General features: G+C 29.6%; 2 protein-coding genes across 2 annotated transcripts in view; both read left to right on the top strand.

Moving 5' to 3' along the window:
- Window positions 1-19,520, top strand: part of LOC103308338 (myelin regulatory factor) — a 197,241-nt gene extending 177,721 nt beyond the window's left edge. The window contains exons 7-19 of the mRNA XM_029485895.1: window positions 4,036-4,129; window positions 4,200-4,378; window positions 4,717-4,921; window positions 5,554-5,754; window positions 8,507-8,728; window positions 10,683-10,836; window positions 11,952-12,096; window positions 12,182-12,259; window positions 12,543-12,708; window positions 13,292-13,400; window positions 14,272-14,464; window positions 17,899-18,118; window positions 18,638-19,520. Of these exons, the coding sequence (XP_029341755.1) occupies window positions 4,036-4,129; window positions 4,200-4,378; window positions 4,717-4,921; window positions 5,554-5,754; window positions 8,507-8,728; window positions 10,683-10,836; window positions 11,952-12,096; window positions 12,182-12,259; window positions 12,543-12,708; window positions 13,292-13,400; window positions 14,272-14,464; window positions 17,899-18,118; window positions 18,638-18,727 (2,056 nt within the window). The 3' untranslated portion in view covers window positions 18,728-19,520. The remainder of the gene's footprint in view (window positions 1-4,035; window positions 4,130-4,199; window positions 4,379-4,716; window positions 4,922-5,553; window positions 5,755-8,506; window positions 8,729-10,682; window positions 10,837-11,951; window positions 12,097-12,181; window positions 12,260-12,542; window positions 12,709-13,291; window positions 13,401-14,271; window positions 14,465-17,898; window positions 18,119-18,637) is intronic.
- LOC103308337 (structural maintenance of chromosomes protein 5) lies at window positions 542-3,214 on the top strand. Its single transcript, XM_029485896.1, has 5 exons — window positions 542-965; window positions 1,693-1,848; window positions 1,917-2,046; window positions 2,106-2,229; window positions 2,957-3,214. The coding sequence occupies exons 1-5, from the start codon at window positions 795-797 to the stop codon at window positions 3,126-3,128; spliced, it is 753 nt and encodes a 250-aa protein (XP_029341756.1). The 5' UTR covers window positions 542-794; the 3' UTR covers window positions 3,129-3,214.
- Window positions 19,521-21,222: the final 1,702 nt, after the last annotated feature.

Raw genomic sequence — 21,222 nt, forward strand, 5'->3', positions numbered from 1 at the left:
GAAGTGCAATACTTCTAACCATAGGCGCCAATAGGAGTGGCTTTAGGGGCTAAGCCCCCCCAAAAATGTTCATAGCCCTCCCAAACATTTCCTACATTTTGTTTTAAGCTTATTCAATATTATCAAAGTAAGGCCCTATTAGCCCCTCCAAATCTCAAACGCTATTTGCGCCTATGCTTCTAACGATACCTGTTGTTTAAATGTAGAGTCCTACCTTTTTGCTATTTTTTTTCTTATTAAAAATTGGTAGTTTGTTGTTAGTACTGATTTTACATTTAGTCACTGGATGGAGTTTGATTACCTTAAACCTACGTAAGTTGATCGTGGATTAAACCCAAACTCTACTTGATTTATGAATTAATCACAAAGTGATATTTTACCAAATTTATGAATATTTAGAATTTGTAATATGCCTACTTATTACAAATTAGTGTTTATTTTACACAAATTTCTATACTGCCTACAAGTAGTGAGGAAGTAATTTATTTTTTTTGTTAAATGTTTTAATGTATATAGGTATTTTAATTGGACTGTAATACTATATATTGTTATGGGCCGTTCCTACAATGTCCGGTTAAAGTTAACCGACACTTAACCGGCCGAATTCTGCCGGTAATAAAATCTATTATCAGCTGGTTAAGCGTAATCAAAGCATACCGATGATTATAATACTGGCCCTAAGAGTATTACAATAATTATATGAATACTTAATATCCACCATCAAAAAATAACAATTATACCAATTGTTTTTTTTAAGAAATTTAATGTTTTTAAGCAAAGGTTCCTAGTAAGCCATGATACAAATATGTTATCGATTTTGCAGGACTTTTACTGAAGTTACATATACTCCACATTCAAAACTGAATTTAATAATTGGGCCCAATGGTTCTGGAAAATCGTCAATTGTTACAGCTCTCATATTAGGATTTGGTGGTAATCCAAAGGACATTAATAGAGGAGACAAAGTTAGTATAGTTTTAGTTACAACTTGAAGTATTACCAGGTTATTCCCTTATTCATGTGTCTCACATTAATTAATAACATAGGCGTTGCAAGATCAGGTATGGAGAAAATTTGGTGTTCAGTGGCTTTCCCTGTGGATACTTATTTTCTTTATAAGTTCAATTTAAATATAACCGTAGTTGTTACATTAAGTGTAGAATGATAAAAAACAATACTATTTTGTAGATCATTTTAGCATTCATCTGTTATATTAGCTATCATTATCATAATATTCATACAAAAATATATATTTATTTCGATGCGAAACATTTTTTAAATATGATATTAAATATGCACTAAAAAATAAAAAAATACTAAATTCGTTGATACCATTTGCAATTTCACAGTATATAGTTGGTTGAAATCTAAATCAGCATAATAGATCATAATTTATAAATATTTAGTTTCGATAAACTTTATGACATACTCACAATTTAATTAAATCAATTTTGACTGACTAATGAAAAATATTTACCTAAGTACCTTATTTCTATTTAAGTATTAAAATATGTACTTCATAAAAGTATGTCCATAAAATCAAAAAGATAAAAATATATCAATAAATTTGCAAAAAAGATAGTTATTTCATCAACTAAAAACAAATTAATATAATATTAAAAAAAATCATATACTTATTTAAATTGCGAATTCTATCATTGTATTTAATTATTTTGTATAAACTACTTATAGGTCAGTCAGTTTGTAAAAAAAGGCAAATCCGTAGCAGATATTTCAATAGAACTTTATAAGAGATCGAATCAAAATGTACATTTGAGAAGAACAATATTTGCCAGCAATGATAGTTGTCACTATTATGTCAACAGTATTTTGGTCTCCAAAAAAAAAGTAATTGTTAACAAATATTGTTCAATTTTAGGTTAATGAATATTATCATTTTTTTATTATATTTATAGTATTCTGATGTTGTTGAAAATTTTAACATAAAAGTACACAACTTATGTCAGTTTTTGCCACAAGACAGACTTGAAGATTTTTCTAAATTAGATTCTAAAGGTTTATTAATAAATGCTTTACAAAGTATTGGTAAGTTTATAATTGTTTGATAAAGGGCACTTATTTAGTACTTTATTATATTATTGTAGAAAATCAAGACTTATTGAACAATTTTGAAAAGTTAAAAACTCTTGCTGTTAGCATAACTTCATATGATAGTGATCAAAAGAAATTACAAGACAATATAAGATTAGAGATTGCTGTAAATTTAAAGTAAGCGTTTATACTTTAAGGTTATTGAAAATTTGAAAACAGTGAACTGTCTATTTACCACACACGCAACACAGAAATTTAGATTTATGCCATTGCCAATCTATTAATTCATCTAGTAAAGTCTGTTCCAGGAGAAAACATGCACAGCTCTCATGTTTTGTAGTGGGAATGCGTGAAAATAAACTAGTTTAAGTCAGCCGCAGTATGCATCTTTAGGGTAAAGAGTAAATAAGAATTCTAAAAAATGATTTGAATTTGTTGTAAAGTCTACATTAAATAGTCTTATATATTTATGATTTTTTTTCCAATAATTTAAATATGACAGGGTTTTAATGTATTTTTTAATTTAACCTCTAAAGATTTGATGGGATAAAATCAAAAATATAGGAAAATTGTTTCAAGTAGACTTTAAGAAAAATTCAAGTCTATGTTTTCAGAATTCTTATTGCTTCCCTATACTCTATTCCAAATAAGATCAGGCTTCTGCGGCAACCAGTTTTCGTCCCACTGCCACAGGAACAAAGCCACACCCATGAGCACAACTCAGCTGCCGAAGCCTGATCTTAATTGGAATAGAGTATAGAACAATTTGCGAATAGGATACATCTAAATTCCTGTTATGGGTGTGTTGGACCAAGCAGCAAATCTCTGCTTTCGACCCCCCCCCCCCCCCTAAACATATTCATTTATATACTATTAATATTATCTTAAAACTGTTCATTTATAGACTCGAAACAATTGTTAGTTCATTCACAGAAAAAAAATTGTTGGAAGAACAATTATTGGTTGTGTTACAGAAGAGATGTTGGTCCTTATATATGTTGGCTTGGCAACAAATTTCTAGTGTATGTATATATTGTAGATTTATGGTACTTAATACAGCAGGCATATCAAACTAAAAGTATTAATTCAAGAAAGATTGGTGATTTATTTTTTAAAATGAATTGTTACTGTTATTTTGTTGCTATGGCAATTATAAATTATAATTTGACCTTTAATTGGCCACTATTTATTTTTCTTTTATAAACCAATGAATTTACACTTCTGACTCCCTGGTGATCGTTAAAAAATACCTAGGCCATTTTTGACTTCAGACTGATACTTATGAGCTCAAACTGAATATCTATGTTGAATTTCAAGAAAATCTGAGTAGTAGTTTTCAAGAAACTGCGTTATTTGAGAAATGGCCACTTTTTTTTATTATATAGATATATATAATATATATAGATATATATTTTAGCAGCTACTATGATTATCACAATTTACAGTTGGTTAAAAATTAAATGTTATTTTTGGTTTAATATATTATGGACATTCAAAAACGAACGTATGATAAATTATGACCATGATTATTAAAAAAATGGGCAAGTAAGAAACCGTTCGATAGTACTGTAGGTACCAACTAGATCCAATTGTTTAACAGACACACCTTTGAAGTTAAAGATCGAACATTTTTTTATAAATGTTGTAAAAATGTTTTATGTTACATTATAAATCGTGTAAAAAAACAGAAAAAAATCAGAAAAACCACAAATCAATGTAAAATAGCTCAGCTAAAAATATGAAATATACAATGCATGTTTAAAACAAATACATTTAGTACTATATGGGTTTTTTAAAAACGAAATTTGGACGAAGAAAATCGTGTGACCAAAATCGATAGTACCTATATCTACGATAAATATTTTTGTGTAAGAATCAAATTTTTGAGACTGTAGTGCGATTGTCGTTGATATAGGAATGAAAGGAAAATATTATTTCTAATATTTCTATACTAAGTGTGTATGTATTTAAAATATATTTTAGGCCAATACCACATTATAGAGTGGATGCAGATAAAGGCTTTAATTTTTCCAACGTCGACGACGCATTTGTGTGTCAAAAGAAAAATCATTTTCAGGTAAATATTATATTTTAAAGAGTTTTTTTTTCGTAACAGTTTTAAACTGAAACACGAATTTACTGCTCAGATCACATGTCATACACAACTGCAAGGTGATGCACAGTTCGTAAGAACCACTGAAGGAATTCATAAAGTTGGCAGTTTCCATTTACACTTTTACGGTGTTAAGGTGGAATCGCCTGGTCAAACAATTAAAGTAGAGCAGTCTCAGAGTGACAGAAGCAAAAAAGCGTTTCACCCAGTCTTGTAAGTATTAACTATAGAAACCATATTTAGTCTGATTCAAAATAGTATCAATGTACTTGTACTATATAACTTATAACTTGTAAGTAATAATAACGTTAAAATGTCTGACAATATATTCTAACAGCTGTCAACAATATATTTTATTGTTTCGCTCTGCTCTATTATTTATAATAATGATGGACTAAATACTCTAATTCGTACTTAATATTTTCGTTTATTTCTGAAGAAGTTATTTAAATGTTTTTACCCTTCTATCCCCCCCCCCTACGAAATAGATCATATTTGACTGGTAGTAGACCAATTTAGTTGTAATAAAGTGTGTGTGATAATTTTAATAGGCTAGACTTGCGCGAAGAACAAGTGTCCAAGGTGACGGTGGGCCGATTGCATTTCAGCGAGACCACTTGCAACAACATGAGGAAAAAAGGAAAACCGAACCCGGACCAGAGGTACTTTTACCTGGTGGTGGGCCTGCACGCGCACTGTATCAACGACCACGACTATCCGATCGTCTCGTACGCGTCCGAGCGGATAATTGTCAGGGTAATCCAAGTAATTATGCTAGACTGATTATAATATTGTATGTTGCTTACGACCAGTGTTCGGATTAGATAAGTATTTTTTTATCTAGATAAAAATAAAGATAATACAACTCAAATGTATCTAGATAAAGATAAAAGATAACTTAACTCATATTTATCTAGATAAAGATAAATACTTTTTTATCTAGATAAAAAAAAAGATACAATTATTTTTTAAATGGTTATACATTTTGGTATATTTTAATTGGGCACTAGGAACATAATAATAATAATAAAGATATAAATAAAAATAATTACATTATTTATAAACCATAAACTTTGTTTGAGAATCTGTATAAATATTTAAAAATTTAGTAAAATTTCGCGATTTTTATCAATAAAAAATGTATCTAGATGAATTTATTTAGATTAGTAAAAAAATTATCTAAGATGAACGTTTAGATACCTTGTAACTATTTATCTAGATAAGATAAAAGATGAACAAATAATCATCTAGATATTCATCTAGATAAATTTATCTAGATAAGTCCGAACATTGCTTACGACCCGCCGTGACGGGTAATGGCGTCTCGAAATGTACGTATACGGCGGCCAGTGGCATTTTTTTTCTTGTTTTTTTTCTCGCACCCAAAGGCTTCGAATCCGGGCCAGTTCGAGAGCGATGCGGAACTGTGCTGGCAACGGGGCACCACGCCAGAGTCGATTGTCCACACTGGCAAGGTGGGCATCAACACGGACCGGCCGGATGAGGCGCTGGTCGTCCATGGAAACGTCAAGCTCACGGGACACATAATTCAACCGTCGGATATTAGGATCAAACAACACATACAAAAAGTGAGTTTCAAATCATGTACTCGTAAAACGCGTTAAAAATTTTTTTGTGGGGGAAGATTATGTTCAACTTTTGATATCTATAGTATAGATTCTATATATACATTAAGGGTGGCCACAACGAGGCTCGCTAGCCACATGTAGCTCTTGAGTTAGTTTCGTGTGGCTCTAAGTTATTTCTATAAATAAATAAATGTTCCTTCATTTGTTATAAAATGAAAAATGTGTCATCATTTTATAAACATCTCTTAACAATGTAGCTCGCATCGAATTAGCTTCATAAATTTTCAGCTTTTAAAATTTGGATAAGTAGCCACCCTTGATATATATCATAGAAGTTATGAAGGCTTCTCGTGACGATATCATTTTATACGGGACTTCTATACCAATTTTTTTAGATGTTTAATTTAGAAATATTAATAAAAATAACATAGTTTCTAATCTCATTATAGCTGATTTGTATTCGCAATTAAGATAACTTAGCCCCTAAACGTTAGTATTATAATATTATATTATAGGTACTGCTATAATAGTATGAGTATAAATAATGTGCTTTGTGTATTCAACTATTTACAGTAGCCATTGGCCTAAAATTTGTAAATATTTCCGGCAGTTTTGAGTAATTTTAAGAACTTATTACTATATCTTAAGCCATCGTTATAATTTATACTCCGTGTGTGAAGAGGTCTTCAGTGCCGTTATCGTGAAGGAGATAACAAAATATGGAGCTTATATAGGTAAAATCCACGGTTTCCGGTATATAACGTACATGTACGATGAGACTGTACTGGGCACCATAAATAATATAATATATCATACAATCTGACATATCCTGGTTGGAGATTGAGAGAGAAAATATTATATATAATATTTTAAACCTAATAATATGTCCTAATATATTAAATTTGTATAAATGAATAATACATATTTGTAGAGGAATAATATTTACATTTTTAATTTATAATGTAATATATTATGTACTAGACTCTAATCCTGTAAAGTTATGATGTATAATATTCCGTAGCAACTCCATGGAATCGACCTCTTCGTGAAAATTTGTCAACTTCATGAAATGGAAACGACTTTTTCACACTTGGTAAAATACGAACATTTTTCACGAAATGGTCAGTCCAATTTGACATTGTGTAATTGTTTTCATAATGTGGTCATCCAATATCCACATTGTGAATTGTTTAGGTACTGAATAAAACCATTCAGTAGATACTTACATATTGTACAGTTTATTAATAATATATTCAATGATAATACATAATATAAATGTGTTTTTACTGCACCCAACAATTATTAATTAATAATAAATCATTATCTAATACTGTTGAACGATTTGGTTAAGTTATATTTATTTAAAATTAAGTTTATATTTCATAGTAACTTATGTTATTTCATGATAGTAACTGTTTAAATCATTTGAAATCTGCATGATATATTTTTTTTTAAAACACCTACACAAAAGAGGAATAAGAATTAATTATAAGGACGTACTGATATAATATTTTGGTATTTTTATTTGAGTAAGATAACGAATAGTTATAACCATGGATATTACACAAAATTAATCGCCAAATGTTGATAAAAATTATTTAATAAAATTACCATTTCGTTAAAAATAATAATTTCCAACATACTTTTATGTTTCACGAAGTGTGATAAAACCATTTAAATTTCATGAAAAGATAGATTAGACAATATGGATAATATGATAATTTGCATACAAATATGTGAAAAATACATTTCAAAAGATATAGTTGTCAAACATTTTTTTATGAAAAGTTATAGCTATTATTTATTTGGTATTATTTCTTCTTGGGTAATTTACATTTAAGGGTTTTTCTGTTCAAGTTCTGATCTAAATGTAAAATAACAGGTATTGATCAATACGTATGCAATTCGTCAAACAATTGTAAACAAATTTTAGGATTTTTTATGAAACATTAGAGTATGCACTAACAAATATATTGTGCCATACTGCCATTAAAATATTATAGTAAAAACTGGCTCTAATAACTTAAAATTATGTGTGAGGATATGTAATATAAAAGGCAGTATAAAAGCTATAGTATTTTTAATTACAACTTAACGAATAATGCACTCAGTTTAAAAGGCGTCCTATACTCGTACCGGCATATTAATATGATGTATCAGTCTATAACGACTAATAAACGAGACACATAGAAAATGTGCGTACCAGATTCTTATTCCAGTTTATTTATGCTAAATATTAGATCAAATTTACATATTATCGTCGAATTTGTAATGCGGAATATATAAACCGTGATCTAGCGGAGGTTTTTTTTCATGTTTTTATTTTAAAATTATCAGTTAAAAGTAGGTTATAAAATAATTAAAATATATATAGTTTATTAGTTTTAAAATTAAAATAAGAAAAACAACTCACTAATCGATCATAGTTATTTTGTATGAATTCGGGGTAAAAGTAAATTTGTTCTAGTACCTTTTGACAATTAATTATAAATAAACCATAGCAGGAATCTGGGAGGTTTCCGGACAAGATTTCCCGTGTTACGTGTGTAAAATAGAGACAACAAATGAGGATATGACGCCCTCTCAAAATTTATCATAGATCAACCAGAAAAAATATACCGGCCACTGCGGCTATAATATTATTCTTACGCTAATCCACTTGGGGGGTACTTACCTAATAATTTACTAACACATATCTGAGGTGTTATCATATTTATAATAATACATGATTTATATATTTTATAATATATAGTGCGACACAAGTGAGCAGCTGCGCAACGTGCAGAAAATAAACGTAGTTCATTTTAGCTACAAACCGGAATTTTCGTCGTTGTTCGGGTTGTCTCTAAAGGAAGCTGACACCGGGATCATAGCACAGGAGGTGCAAGCCGTCTTGCCAGAAGCCGTCACCAACGCCGGTGGCATAGCGCTGCCCAACGGAATTGTGTACGACGACTTTTTGGTCGTGAACAAAGTGCGATATAGTCGATTAGATTACATTATTATTGTTACAATATGGCCAGTGATGTTCCCATAGGGTGCACCGCATAAATGCATAATACAATTATTTTAAGCCGTACACGCTCACTGGATATTTTTTCTCAAAGGCGTCGTGTCATTTCTGAAAGTGTCTTTCTCGACGATCGACATAACCATCGTGCAATCATTGAAAATTAAAAAAAAAAAACAGTACCCAATAATTTTGTAATTATGAAGATTTTAGTACCAGGTAATCGAGTAGGAATAATAAATAATACCTACTTTAAGTTTTCTCGAACATAGGAACTACAGTTCTAATCATCGTTGTAACCAAATATTGTAGTGTAAAATTTCAAAAATCAGCTTAACAATAGACAATTATGAAATTACGAAAATAATAAGAATCTGAGCAGCCTGACATAATAATTATAGGTGCCTATAAATTTCATGGACGATGCATATTATAAGCTTATTTTGGACGAACAGTAAGCTATAAGGATGGCAGGAAACTTAATATCACAATTTCGAAAAACACACTAACCGTTTTTATTTTACATTGGAAAAGGTAATTTTTGATGATGCAATAAGCATAATAAGCATAATATTAAATATATATATATATTATGACAACATTTTTAAATTAAGAATAAAGTATAATATTTTACTCATAAGTACGAGTGTACAACGTGTCCATATTAGATAGATTTTAAACTTGGACTGAAACACTGAAACAAAAATAACTGTATAAAAAGAGATTAAATTATTAATACTATATTACAACAGTTTAATAAGATACATTTAAACATAAACATTTGCTTATATATACTTAAAAAATTTAAGTTATAGGTATACTCAAAAGTTACACTTAGATTGTAAAATATTTTTAAAATATTCACATACACAATTTGTATTATAATAATAATAATTATTATAACCTATGTTTATTTTATTCGCATTATTGTCAATATTGTTATTATATCGGACATTTATTTACGGATGACAATTTATAATCGTAATGACGATTGAATTAAATTGTATCTTATTAATGAATAATAAATTACATATTATGTATTTATTTTTATAATTTTTTAATTTTATTAAATTACTATGTCAACTTTATACAAGATAGGTCAGAACTTAAATGTAAAACTAATGATACTTTTTTAAATGGTAGGTCAGAACTCAAATGTAAAACCAATGACATTTTTTAAAATGGTATGTCAAAGGTTAAATTAAATTTGTCTGACACAAATGCATAGAATATGGCATGGTCAGAAATAGCACATAACCATTTTTTTTATTCGTGAATTACTTGAGTGCGTAGTAACTACATAATGCTGCGTTCACACGAGGCGTGAATCACGAGAATGAACCACGCCACGCCACCTTCTTTCGTATTTCACGACTGAAAATCAAACATTGTTTGATTCTATCACGCTTAGGTCGTGGGGCCAAAAACGTGGTTCACTCTCGTGATTCACTCGTGATTCACGTCTCGTGTGAACGCAGCATTAGGGTTAAAATAACTCGTTGACGGGAAACTAGTCCAGTCTGACTGAGCTGACGGTAAAGTTCGAAACTCGCCCGAGTGGGTTGACGTTGGAGTTATTATGGCTGCACCTGAAATAATAGTGCGAATTCTTTGGATTATTTGAGGACATACCCTCTGTCAACTTATTTAATTCATTAATTTATATAAATCTGGTAGGTACCTGCTACAGGTCTTAAGAAAAATATTGCATCTTAATTTTATTTATAGTCGTCAACACTTCTCCAAATAACCATCACTAAAATATCGAATATTCATAGTCAGTTACTCGACGGTTTAGTATATCTACTTTTAAAGCGATCTGTGGGAACGTCACTGGATCATTCGATCGTATATATTATTAAACGCAATCTGCGGACGTTAAAACATATTATATTAAAGTTATATTTTTAATGCACAGGATCGGATCTTCATGGAAAATGTTGGAGCTGTAAAAGAACTGAGCAAGATCACCACCCATTTGGAAGCTAGAATAAGCGAGCTCGAACAGGACCACAAGCGTTGTTTACTGTTAGCAGACAATCATCCTGGTATAGCGCTATCGGATTTAACCAGTGAGTATCGATCGATCAATCATGAGTTAATACTACCTTGGTGTATAATATTTAAAGACTGAAATGAGTATTTTCGAAACTGGTTGGCTCCGGAACTCCTCCTTATCCAATCTTCAGGTGGGTTCTTTTTTAAATTCGTAGAGCACAAGCCATACCGTGTAGCATGTTTTAAGAAAATTGTTAATTATTATGTTTTTATCCATTTGAGGTAAATACAATTAGTTTAAATCATAAAATCTATGTACCTACCTGCTAATATTTACGTATGGTACGATGAAATACCCCTTTTGTAATTTTCCGCGAGTTTCCACTGGGAGTTGGTATTGTTGTTGTAAACGTTTTTTTGTTTTTAATAATTGGCAAATAATGGAAGAGGTACCTGTATGAAATAATATAATATCAAAATTCATTAATAAATATAATATTATTTTAAATAAATAAGCTATGAGAACCATAGCGTATTATTTTTTTAATTAGCTTGTTGGTTTATAGTTATTTTTAATTGAGTTAATTTATAATATTTACCAATTTTCAGATTGTCGTGTCAATATCATTATTATTCGAATTACTTGTAAACTTTAAAAAAAAACAAATTACTACGAGACTTTTATTTTTATTTTTTTCATTTATAGATATAAAAGTGTACACCTATCAACAAAACATACCTTTGTTCCTTATTAGAGTTAAATGATATAATAATATTTACAGTTAATGATAAACGTATCTAGTTTTTTGTGTTGGTTTAAGGAAGGAAAATAATTATTATGGTTAGATATAATTTTATATTTGGTCAAAATGTACCCAAATAACCGTAATACCGTATCAAAGTTTTATCCACTTTACATTTAATGGAGTTTAAGAAGGGGTTAATCCACGGGTTTTCCACTGGTACCTAACGCTGTGCAGGATCAGCTATTCACAATACAATATGTAAACAATAAACATGTCACAAAATATTGCGTGTAGTGATTGGCATATTGGATCAAGAATTTTATAAAAACCGTTTCTGTTGTACACAACTACCTACAGTCATTCGTGTACACTGTACACTGTACATATTATTATTATATATTTGACGTTTTTTGTGTTTTCCTCATTATTTGTTTCAATTTTAGCCACGACCTATTCTAGCAAGCACAACGATTACGATTTCAGTGTCGAAAAACGTAAACTGTTAAAGCCAACGAGTTCGAGTGATGTCAACTGTGGGAAATTTGTGCAAATCTCCATTATCTCTCTTACTGTGGTTATCGCGAGTTGGTAAGCAAACTTTTGATTTGATATCGATAGTACACGGTGTGATCTAACACGATACTTAACCAATTCATAATACCGAAATTTTCAGCTTGGTTTTCATAACTGGACTATTTTTTATGGAACACCATTACAGAAATCAACTCACATTCACAAGCGAACACGAGCTGTGAGTACTATCGATTTTTACGTATTATATTATCTCTTTTATGCACAAAGACTGTATCGATTATAGTTTGTAAATATATTTTGCACGAGCTGTACTTACCTGCACAGCAATAAATAATATTCAATAAAATAAAATTGCATTCAACCGTATAATGTATACAAATTATACAATACGTATAATATTATGTTTAAATATCATAATCTATTATAATTATTATTATTAGCTACAAGTAACGCAAGTACAAATAATAATTTTTTTATTATTTATTTAAATTCTCCAACAGTATCGTCAAACCGTTAAATATAAATGCAATTCAGGCCCACGAGAGTGTTGTTCAGCCGAAGGACACCGGTCAATTACCGTTGGAAATAGACGGGTTTTTCGACAAAGACAAACATTTGACCTGCATGCGGCTTAATCGACTTGTAACCAACAGCAGGAGTTGTGAAGTATGATAATAATATATAAACGATAACAATGATAACAAATTAAGACCATAGGTGAACATTTTGTAAAATGTTTGGAAAGCTCACTGCCAAATTTCTTTGCACCTATAATATGCTTACTACAACATAGTCATCCACTACCCTTGCCTATGGGCAAATACTGAATTACTTACATAATTCCTACTTTATACCTACGTTAATTATATGATTTTAAGGAAGTCCACGCCTGGTTTGAAGGATAAAAATATATAATTATCGTATATTTAATGGGTTTCCCATGTTCCAATCTCCACCAATTATAAACATCTAACCAAAGGCTTAGAGGAGATTAGCCTTTAAAAAACTCCTGAAGTCCCCCCCCCCAAAAAAAAATAAATATATTCTCAGCTAAACCTCGTCAGTATAATAAATTATGTTACCTAAAATTATTATAGTATTATTCACAAGTCCACGACTTTATAAACAAATTGATATTTCTAGCTCCCCCTAGATTTTTAACTATATTTACGCCTATGCATCTGACGTGTTCAGAATGTTGTCTGGTCGTAGTTAAATGATTAAAACGTGGTATTTTTGTTGATTATAGTACGACAAGATCAAAACGAAAATTAATAAAATCACCGATAAAAAAAAGGAAGAGAGCAAAAATGACGAAGAGTTCATTAGTTTTATCGTCAAAATCGACCGTGTAATTGGTACGTATATTTTTGTTATCTAACACAATTACGTTTTATTATCAATTTATTAAGAATACACCATTATTCTCATTAATTCAAATAGTTAGTAAGACTACCACCCTGCCTATAAGTACTAATTAGCAGTCGCAGTGGCGTAGTTCGACCAACTTTCTAAGGGATTTTTTGACAACGCTAACCCTTAGGGGAGGGAGCTTTGTTTGAATAATGTTTTACCGATGAGGCACTTAAAGTAACGTGTTAATTAAATTAGTTTTCCCTGCACTTTTGCAGTATAAATAGAAATATTTTATTAAGTCATGGGAAATGACATTGAATGATTTTAATTTTTTTGAAATTTATGAGGAATTCAGGAGGACAACCCTTCCCATCCATAAAATAAACGCCATTGCACTCACGACCAATCCAAGACTTTGTAGTTTAAACTTGTATGTTGATGTCATTGTTGAATAGCATTCAAATAACATAGTTACAAATATAATTATTTATATTCCAGCACTTAGGGATCGAAGTAATATTGCTGTCGTAATATTATGGTTATTAACGTGAATCCTGTGTTAATTTTTTTTCGAAAAGACATCATGGATGGCAGTGGTGTTCCCGGGAATTTTCATTGGAGGGGATGTTATAACTAACAATACATTTAAATGAATTGTGGTTGGTGGTAATATCAAAGACACAAATAACGGGATTTATCGGTCCAGGGGCGGGTATAACCCCTAACATCCCCCTGCAGAAGCCACTGGTGAATGGCGATGGGAAAGGAAACATTTTGGCGTGATGTTGTAATGGCAAACACCACAGCACGGCCTTTTCCCCGACCGGACCGTTTTAACTTTTAATCCATCAAAATTTACACATTATTGTTTAGACATCGTGTACAAGGACGTAACGATCGGCGTGTATGGCAGTTACAGCAACTTTACGACGGAAGCCAACATGACGGACGAATGTGGCCGGTCGGAACTTCTCCAACAATGTAGCGACAAGTCGCTGTTCGTGTACGGGTTCCAACTTCCGGTCACCAAACAACTTACCGACTATTTTATAAGCGTATCTTATCGGCAAGTGCAGTACAAAATATAAATTATATTACTTGTTTTTTTTTATACGTTGTACACTCGTACGTCATTAAATCCGAATTATACGTACCTATATACCGTGGCCAGTAGTCCGTATGGTATATATTACTTCCCGTTTTTCTGTTTAGGCTTATGGAAAACAAAAAACACCTCATTGGTCTTCCCATATATTATATTATATTTACGGCTAAGTAAACTGCAATTACGTGACTGCATCTCAAAAACAATATTTATATTGATAATAAACTCCAATATTATGGCAGTTAATAAAATATTACTCATATACTCATATACCTACACTCCCAATCACTGTTAATATTTTATTTTTATATTTACGTACGACAGGTAGCTTTCACTCCTAACAAATGTGTTGTTATTGTATAGCAACAGCAAAGTGCCAAACAAAAAATAATAGTTATGCATAATTTATATTCATAAAGTAAAATTACATAGTATAGGAATGACCATAAGACACAATTATTGTGATCTATTGAAATGTTAAATAATATGTAATTCAAAAACTACTAGTTCAATTCGCTGGCAAAGGGATAATGATTTTAAATGAAAATATAAATGTTGTATTGCCATTCGCTACAGGATACTCTTTAAATGGTATAAAAAAAAAATAAAAGTGTGGTGTCAGGAATACCTACACACTACACGAATGTGAAGTGAAACTTCTTACGCAGTTTTATCATGAAAAAAAGGAATATTGAAATGTTTAGAGAAACATATTACTATTATTCATTGAATATTAATTTGTATCAAGAAAAACACAATTTCAATTTGATATGTTAGAACAATAACTTGTTCAATATACAATAACAGTGTACTGTATATTTAGAATATTAATAGGTATGTTAATTAAAATTAAAATTTATACCTATTGTTTCGATTTCCATTAATTGATTTTTAGTTGGCCCAATTGGCGCCCATAGTTATTATTAGCTTATGATAATTATTAAGATAAGATACTTATGTGGTTTTTTATTGAATATTAATGAGACTCCTTGTAATGAAAGCGTCGATTATTATGGTAACCGATTTCGTAGTTGGTGTTGTTGGATCATTATTCATAATATGCAAACTGAACGTTTCCTGTAACAAATTCTTGAGTGTCTCCCAGTCAGCTGGCGATGTAAAATTTACGATGAAATTCCCACTCATGATCATTTTATATTACATTTTATCGCCACCATAGTATATAGCCAAACTAATGATTTTCCCCTATTCTGGCAACAATGTGATCAGATATTTCCATTTTATTCTTGGTACCTATTGCTATATTTTGGTATTTGTTGCACCGATTTATTAGCTGTGATCTGTTTTTACAGATCATTCGTTGGAACTTGTTTTCTTTTTTTAATTATATAATATATTTTATAAAAAACAGCTGTTTAGCGTTATGGTCGAATGTTACAGTATTTTTCATAGGTACCTATCTGCAAAAAGAATCTTCTAACTTAAATAAGTGGATGTCGATCTGCTGTACAGTAGGTTTGGGGTGGGTCACTGTATAATGGACGGTATTAAATTTGAGTTCAATGATATAATATCATTGTATAAGAAAAATGTTTCTGAGCGAAGACAGACAGTCAGTCTATGATAATACTAAGTATATTTGATGATTTATTGTGAAGAAAGTGATTTATATAATATTTACCTATTTATGTGGAATCTTGATTTAAATTTTCAATACTTAGCTATAAAAGTTGAACATTTTATAAATTTTTAACTACCTATAAAATAATTATTAAATTTTAAATTTGATAAATTTTGTAAAAATTCCAACCTTAAATGCTTATAAAAAAAATTGTGCCTATATATTTTTAATATTTTTCAACTACCATTTAAGCAATATATCAGGAACCTTTGTATTACATTTTCACGCTTTTTACCCAAAAAATAAATCTTTATTGACAATTATAGAAAAAACCCAAAATAATTTAAAACTAACAATGCCCGTAAACAGCTCAAAAAGAGTCAAAATATTTTAAAAATTGAATGGTGTATAGAAAATAAAAATATAAATATTTAGTGAAATTTTTATGTATCTACTGTTATTCCTTTTAGAATTACAACAAAATAACAAAATCGCTACACGAGAAATCGAATGAATATTCAATATTGTAAAAATATGAACTTCAATCGTTCATAAAAATTTAATTTGATTTGCTTGTGGAGATTTTTTTTCTTGATAAAGGTAGACAAACTTAAGAATAATCTTGTATTACATTTTAAAATCTTAGATTTAAAAAACAAAAAAAATTATGAATGCTTAACTCAAAATAATTTGCTAATTTTCGTGATTTTTCCGTATTTTTTTAAGGTTTGAACTTTAAATGGTTATAAAAAAAAACTGTGACTAATAACTTTTAATATTTTTTAAATCTCATAGTAACAATAAAGTAGGAGTTTTGTATTAAATATATTACAAGCATTTTTACACAACAAATAAAGTTTTAATGACATTAATAGAAAAAGAACCTAAAAAAATTGGAAACTGAGTATTTCTGTAAACGGCTCAAAACAAGTCAAAATATTTTTTAAATGTTTTCATGTAAAGAAAAGGCTTATATTAACTTTCAGTGAAAATTTTATGTATTTGCGATCATTTGTAACACCAAAAGTAAAAATCGATTTTGTCAAAAAACCAGGGCTGGAAAACTGTCCCGTTGAACAAGATACTGAAGTTGTAAATCGAAGCATTATTTCGAATACTAATCGTAGGTATACACAGACACAAAAATTAAAATATAAAAAAAACACACAACATTGTAAAATCAATAGATTCATTGCTCCTCTCAGAATCTTGAATAGTAAACTCAAAGTGGCAATTAGGTAATCATAGGTGGCTATGATAACTGATTTGCAATATGCTCCTGTGATTTCAGTTGAAGTCGTACGTTCTTTTAGCACATAATATAAAAACATTTTAACCGACCGTCGTACTAATATAACTCCAGCGTACATGAAACAAAATATAGTTGTCAACTGTTTTCAAAAATTTGCGTAGTTAAAAATTTTAAATAATTGAATATTAAATATTATTATCAATAATTTAATCAAACTTTTCTTAACATCTAGTATTTTTTTTATGCACCTATTTATATCAGGTTTTTGTATTATTTGCATATTATGTATCTATTTATATCAGTTTTTTTCGTATTATGTGTTTAATTATTTTGCATATAAATGCATATTTTTAGTTCAAGAGAATATTTTAATAAAAAAAGCATATTTTATTATGATTTTTAAAGAATATTGGAAGAATATTTTCAACTTTTAAAGAGAATATTAGCATCTTATTTTGGCAATTTAAAAGAATATAAATCCGACCCCTATATATCACTAACGAATAATGGCAATAATAGTAACATTATCAATAACAGTTTGTACCGTTTGTTGCGTTTCAGCATAAGCAAAGGCAGCCTGAACAGTTGTCCGACCAGCATGTCCGTGTCGACGACTTGTCCGTCGGACCCGTACACCAGTCTGTGGGCGCTGAACGGCACTCGGCGGAATCCGTCAGAAACATCATACGATTGGCAGACCGACAAGTATTCAGTTTCTGAAGACTCGGAATCGGTCACCGTAATCGTCCGGTACAAGCCGTGGTCGTACGAAAAGTTGAAGGTAATTTACTCGCATCTCACATCTATGTTGATGCATGATGTCGGTGTATACAAAAATATTTAGGTACATTAAAACTGTATACAACGATAGCACAATATAAATATTGTGTGTGTGAGTAGTGGCCAGGGAAAATGACTATTTTGTTGTCTATAATATTATTTTTACAAAGAATACAGGTAATAAGGAATTAAAAAAATTGTTGTTTATTATAGTCTAAGCATAAAAAACGTACAAATTATACCTACATGCACATATAGCGTTGTATTATCTCAATGCACTAAAAATATGAAAAATATCATTGAAAATTATAATCTAATTAGGTATTCAAAAACAATTTTTTAATTGATATACCTATTAAAGAAGTAGGTATTTAAAATTTTAAACAATTCATGTTATAATATTTCATATTTTTAAAACTAATTGATTAAAATCTTGAAAATAGCATATGTTACCTATATAATGTCTGGCCTATAAATATATTATAATATTATTATTTATAAAATATATTTTAATTTACAGGGGTCATGCAGGTCACCGGAAGACAAACGGACCTTGGCCATCGTCGAGTACACCATCTCTCTGCACAAGGATTTCAGCGAGATCTTGTAAACCATTATTAACATAATGATATATTATAATGTACCTACCCAATAAATCTGCGAACATGGCGATGGAGTGATCGAAGACGAGACGGAAATAATTTGCGAAGCAGTTTAATCCGTGGTCGTGCCTGCGCGGGATGTTGGGAAACTATTATAAATATTGCAGTCTATATAATTTTTGAATTTTAATTCTTCGTTTTTATTCTATTCGGTATCGACCGCGATTCTTTGAACCATAGATTTAAGTATTCGTTTTATCCATTATTGTAACTATTTAAAAAAAAAAATGTTTGGTCAACGGCGCCGTGTAAATTTGATCGATTTTGTGATTTTGTTGCACTTGTCGGACACATTGCACGTCGGTCTATTTACCTTCACACATTGTACCTTTTGCTCACCTTAGTGGTTTAAAATTATATATTATTAAATAAGGTGCCTAACGTAACACGCACCCTTTTTTCGTCTTAACAGTGTTATTATACATTAAAATACATTTTAAAAATAACAATGATAGCTATTTACTCAGTATATTTATTCGAGCATATTATAATAATATGTATAATATAGATGGCGTGTTTCTTTTAATCGATAGAGTTCGCACAAAATAATGGCCATATAGGTACAAAAAATATTGATTTTGTTATTTATCTTTTACTATAATATATTATATTATATAATAAATATAAAATACAGTTTGACAAAACGAACATTGATAAATCGTGTGTTGTAGCGAAGGAGGCGTTTATCTACAATTATTATTATTATAGTATATTAAAATAAATTTATTATTATTATGTTTATTTGCGTGTTTGTTGCTATACGAAATGAACGGCTTTTAGAATTCAAGATATTATTGAATGTTTTTTTTTTAAATTTTAAATTTAGAATTAGAAAAATTAATTCCGCTGTAGGTTGACATTTGTACAAATTGTTGTTTCTAACAACTATTATAATATTACGTTGTGTGAAAGGAGAAATCCAAAATGTTATTTTAGTTGAGTTTTTTTCAATTATGTTTTCCTCTTTGTTATCTTAAACAATCTAAACTGATTTTTAAATAGAACTATTATTCGAGGACACAATAATATGTGTAGCTTTAGAAAATTAAAAAAAACATACATTTTTACATTGGTTTTTTTGTTTTGTTTTGTTTTTTTTTAATAAAATATTGTATCAAAAACCAAAATAAATATTATACTGTGGTTTATTCTCTGACTAGAATAAGATTGTTTGTGTGTTTTCAACTGTCAGTCTAGAGATTGCAAGCATTCTTTGGAAATAACCAAACAAATCCACGAAAAATGTGCAAGTAACAGAAAACAGCATTTCAATTAAGTGCAAGTCATGGGTGTAGGTCTGAGTAATCTTATTGCTCAAACCAAGTTTTTAACGTTTTATATTTTATTAGGTTAAGTTTTCAAAATCAATAATAAAATATAATTCATTAACATTGAATGAATATCTCCTCCATCAATAACGTTTGGTACCTACCGATAAAAAAAGCGGTTGTGCAATTGTTATTCAGATTAGAAATTAATGGACGGTCAAAATGTCGTATCGACTAATGTTGAGTCTTAAATGTCCGGTTAGGTGGTTCATTTTACTATGGTTTATATCAAAATGAATAATATGTCACTAGTAGGCATAATAGTAAACGAGCAGTGATTAAAAAGTTTTCATCGGTGTGATAATAGATATTATTGAGTATAAGGACAGACTTTCTGTTGAAAATATAATTATTATTTTCAACGAGAATATTGTAATTACTTATAATAAAACGGGAAATTATAAGTATACTCATTAGAAAATTCTCATCGGTGTGAACAAAATATTATAGATAAATGGAGACTAAAGAGTATAAAAAGACTAAGAGTAGTTTAGTTAATACCTAAAAAATTCAGTTAACAAGATTTGTTGGTAGTTGGTACCATTTAAGAATATTTACCTATTAATTATTATTTATTATACATTATACAAAATATAAGTGGTCTACGATTTGACAATGAGTGTCGATTTATAGGGCCGGAATTCATTAAAGGGAAATCAATTAGACAACCAAATAAGCAACATCGTTGTGACGGATTATAATTTATTATATTAATTATTTAATTGTTATTTGATCATTTAGATCGCTAGTCACAAATACAGCCATTACTCCAGTTTTGTAAAGAATACTTTTATTTTATATTCGGAAAACGTATTCGAATACTTGAAAAAGTACTCGAATACTATTAGAAAATATTTTTTTCCCGCTAATATTAGTCTGCAATTTTGGAATGGTTGGAAATTCGTTAATTTATACGGGTTAATCATATTTCATTCAAATTACAAAGAGATAAACTTTTGTTTATAACTTTTAATGTGCCCGATTTTTAATAGAAACATTTATTTCGTCACCAATATGGACTATTTTTTGAGTCCGAAAAAAATATTTTTAATGAATAAAAAAATGCAAAAAAAAAATTATTCAGAATACTTATTCGAATATTTTTTTGAAAAAGT

Source organism: Acyrthosiphon pisum, chromosome X (genome assembly GCF_005508785.2).
Source record: "Acyrthosiphon pisum isolate AL4f chromosome X, pea_aphid_22Mar2018_4r6ur, whole genome shotgun sequence".
NCBI classification, from domain to species: Eukaryota; Metazoa; Arthropoda; class Insecta; order Hemiptera; family Aphididae; genus Acyrthosiphon; species Acyrthosiphon pisum.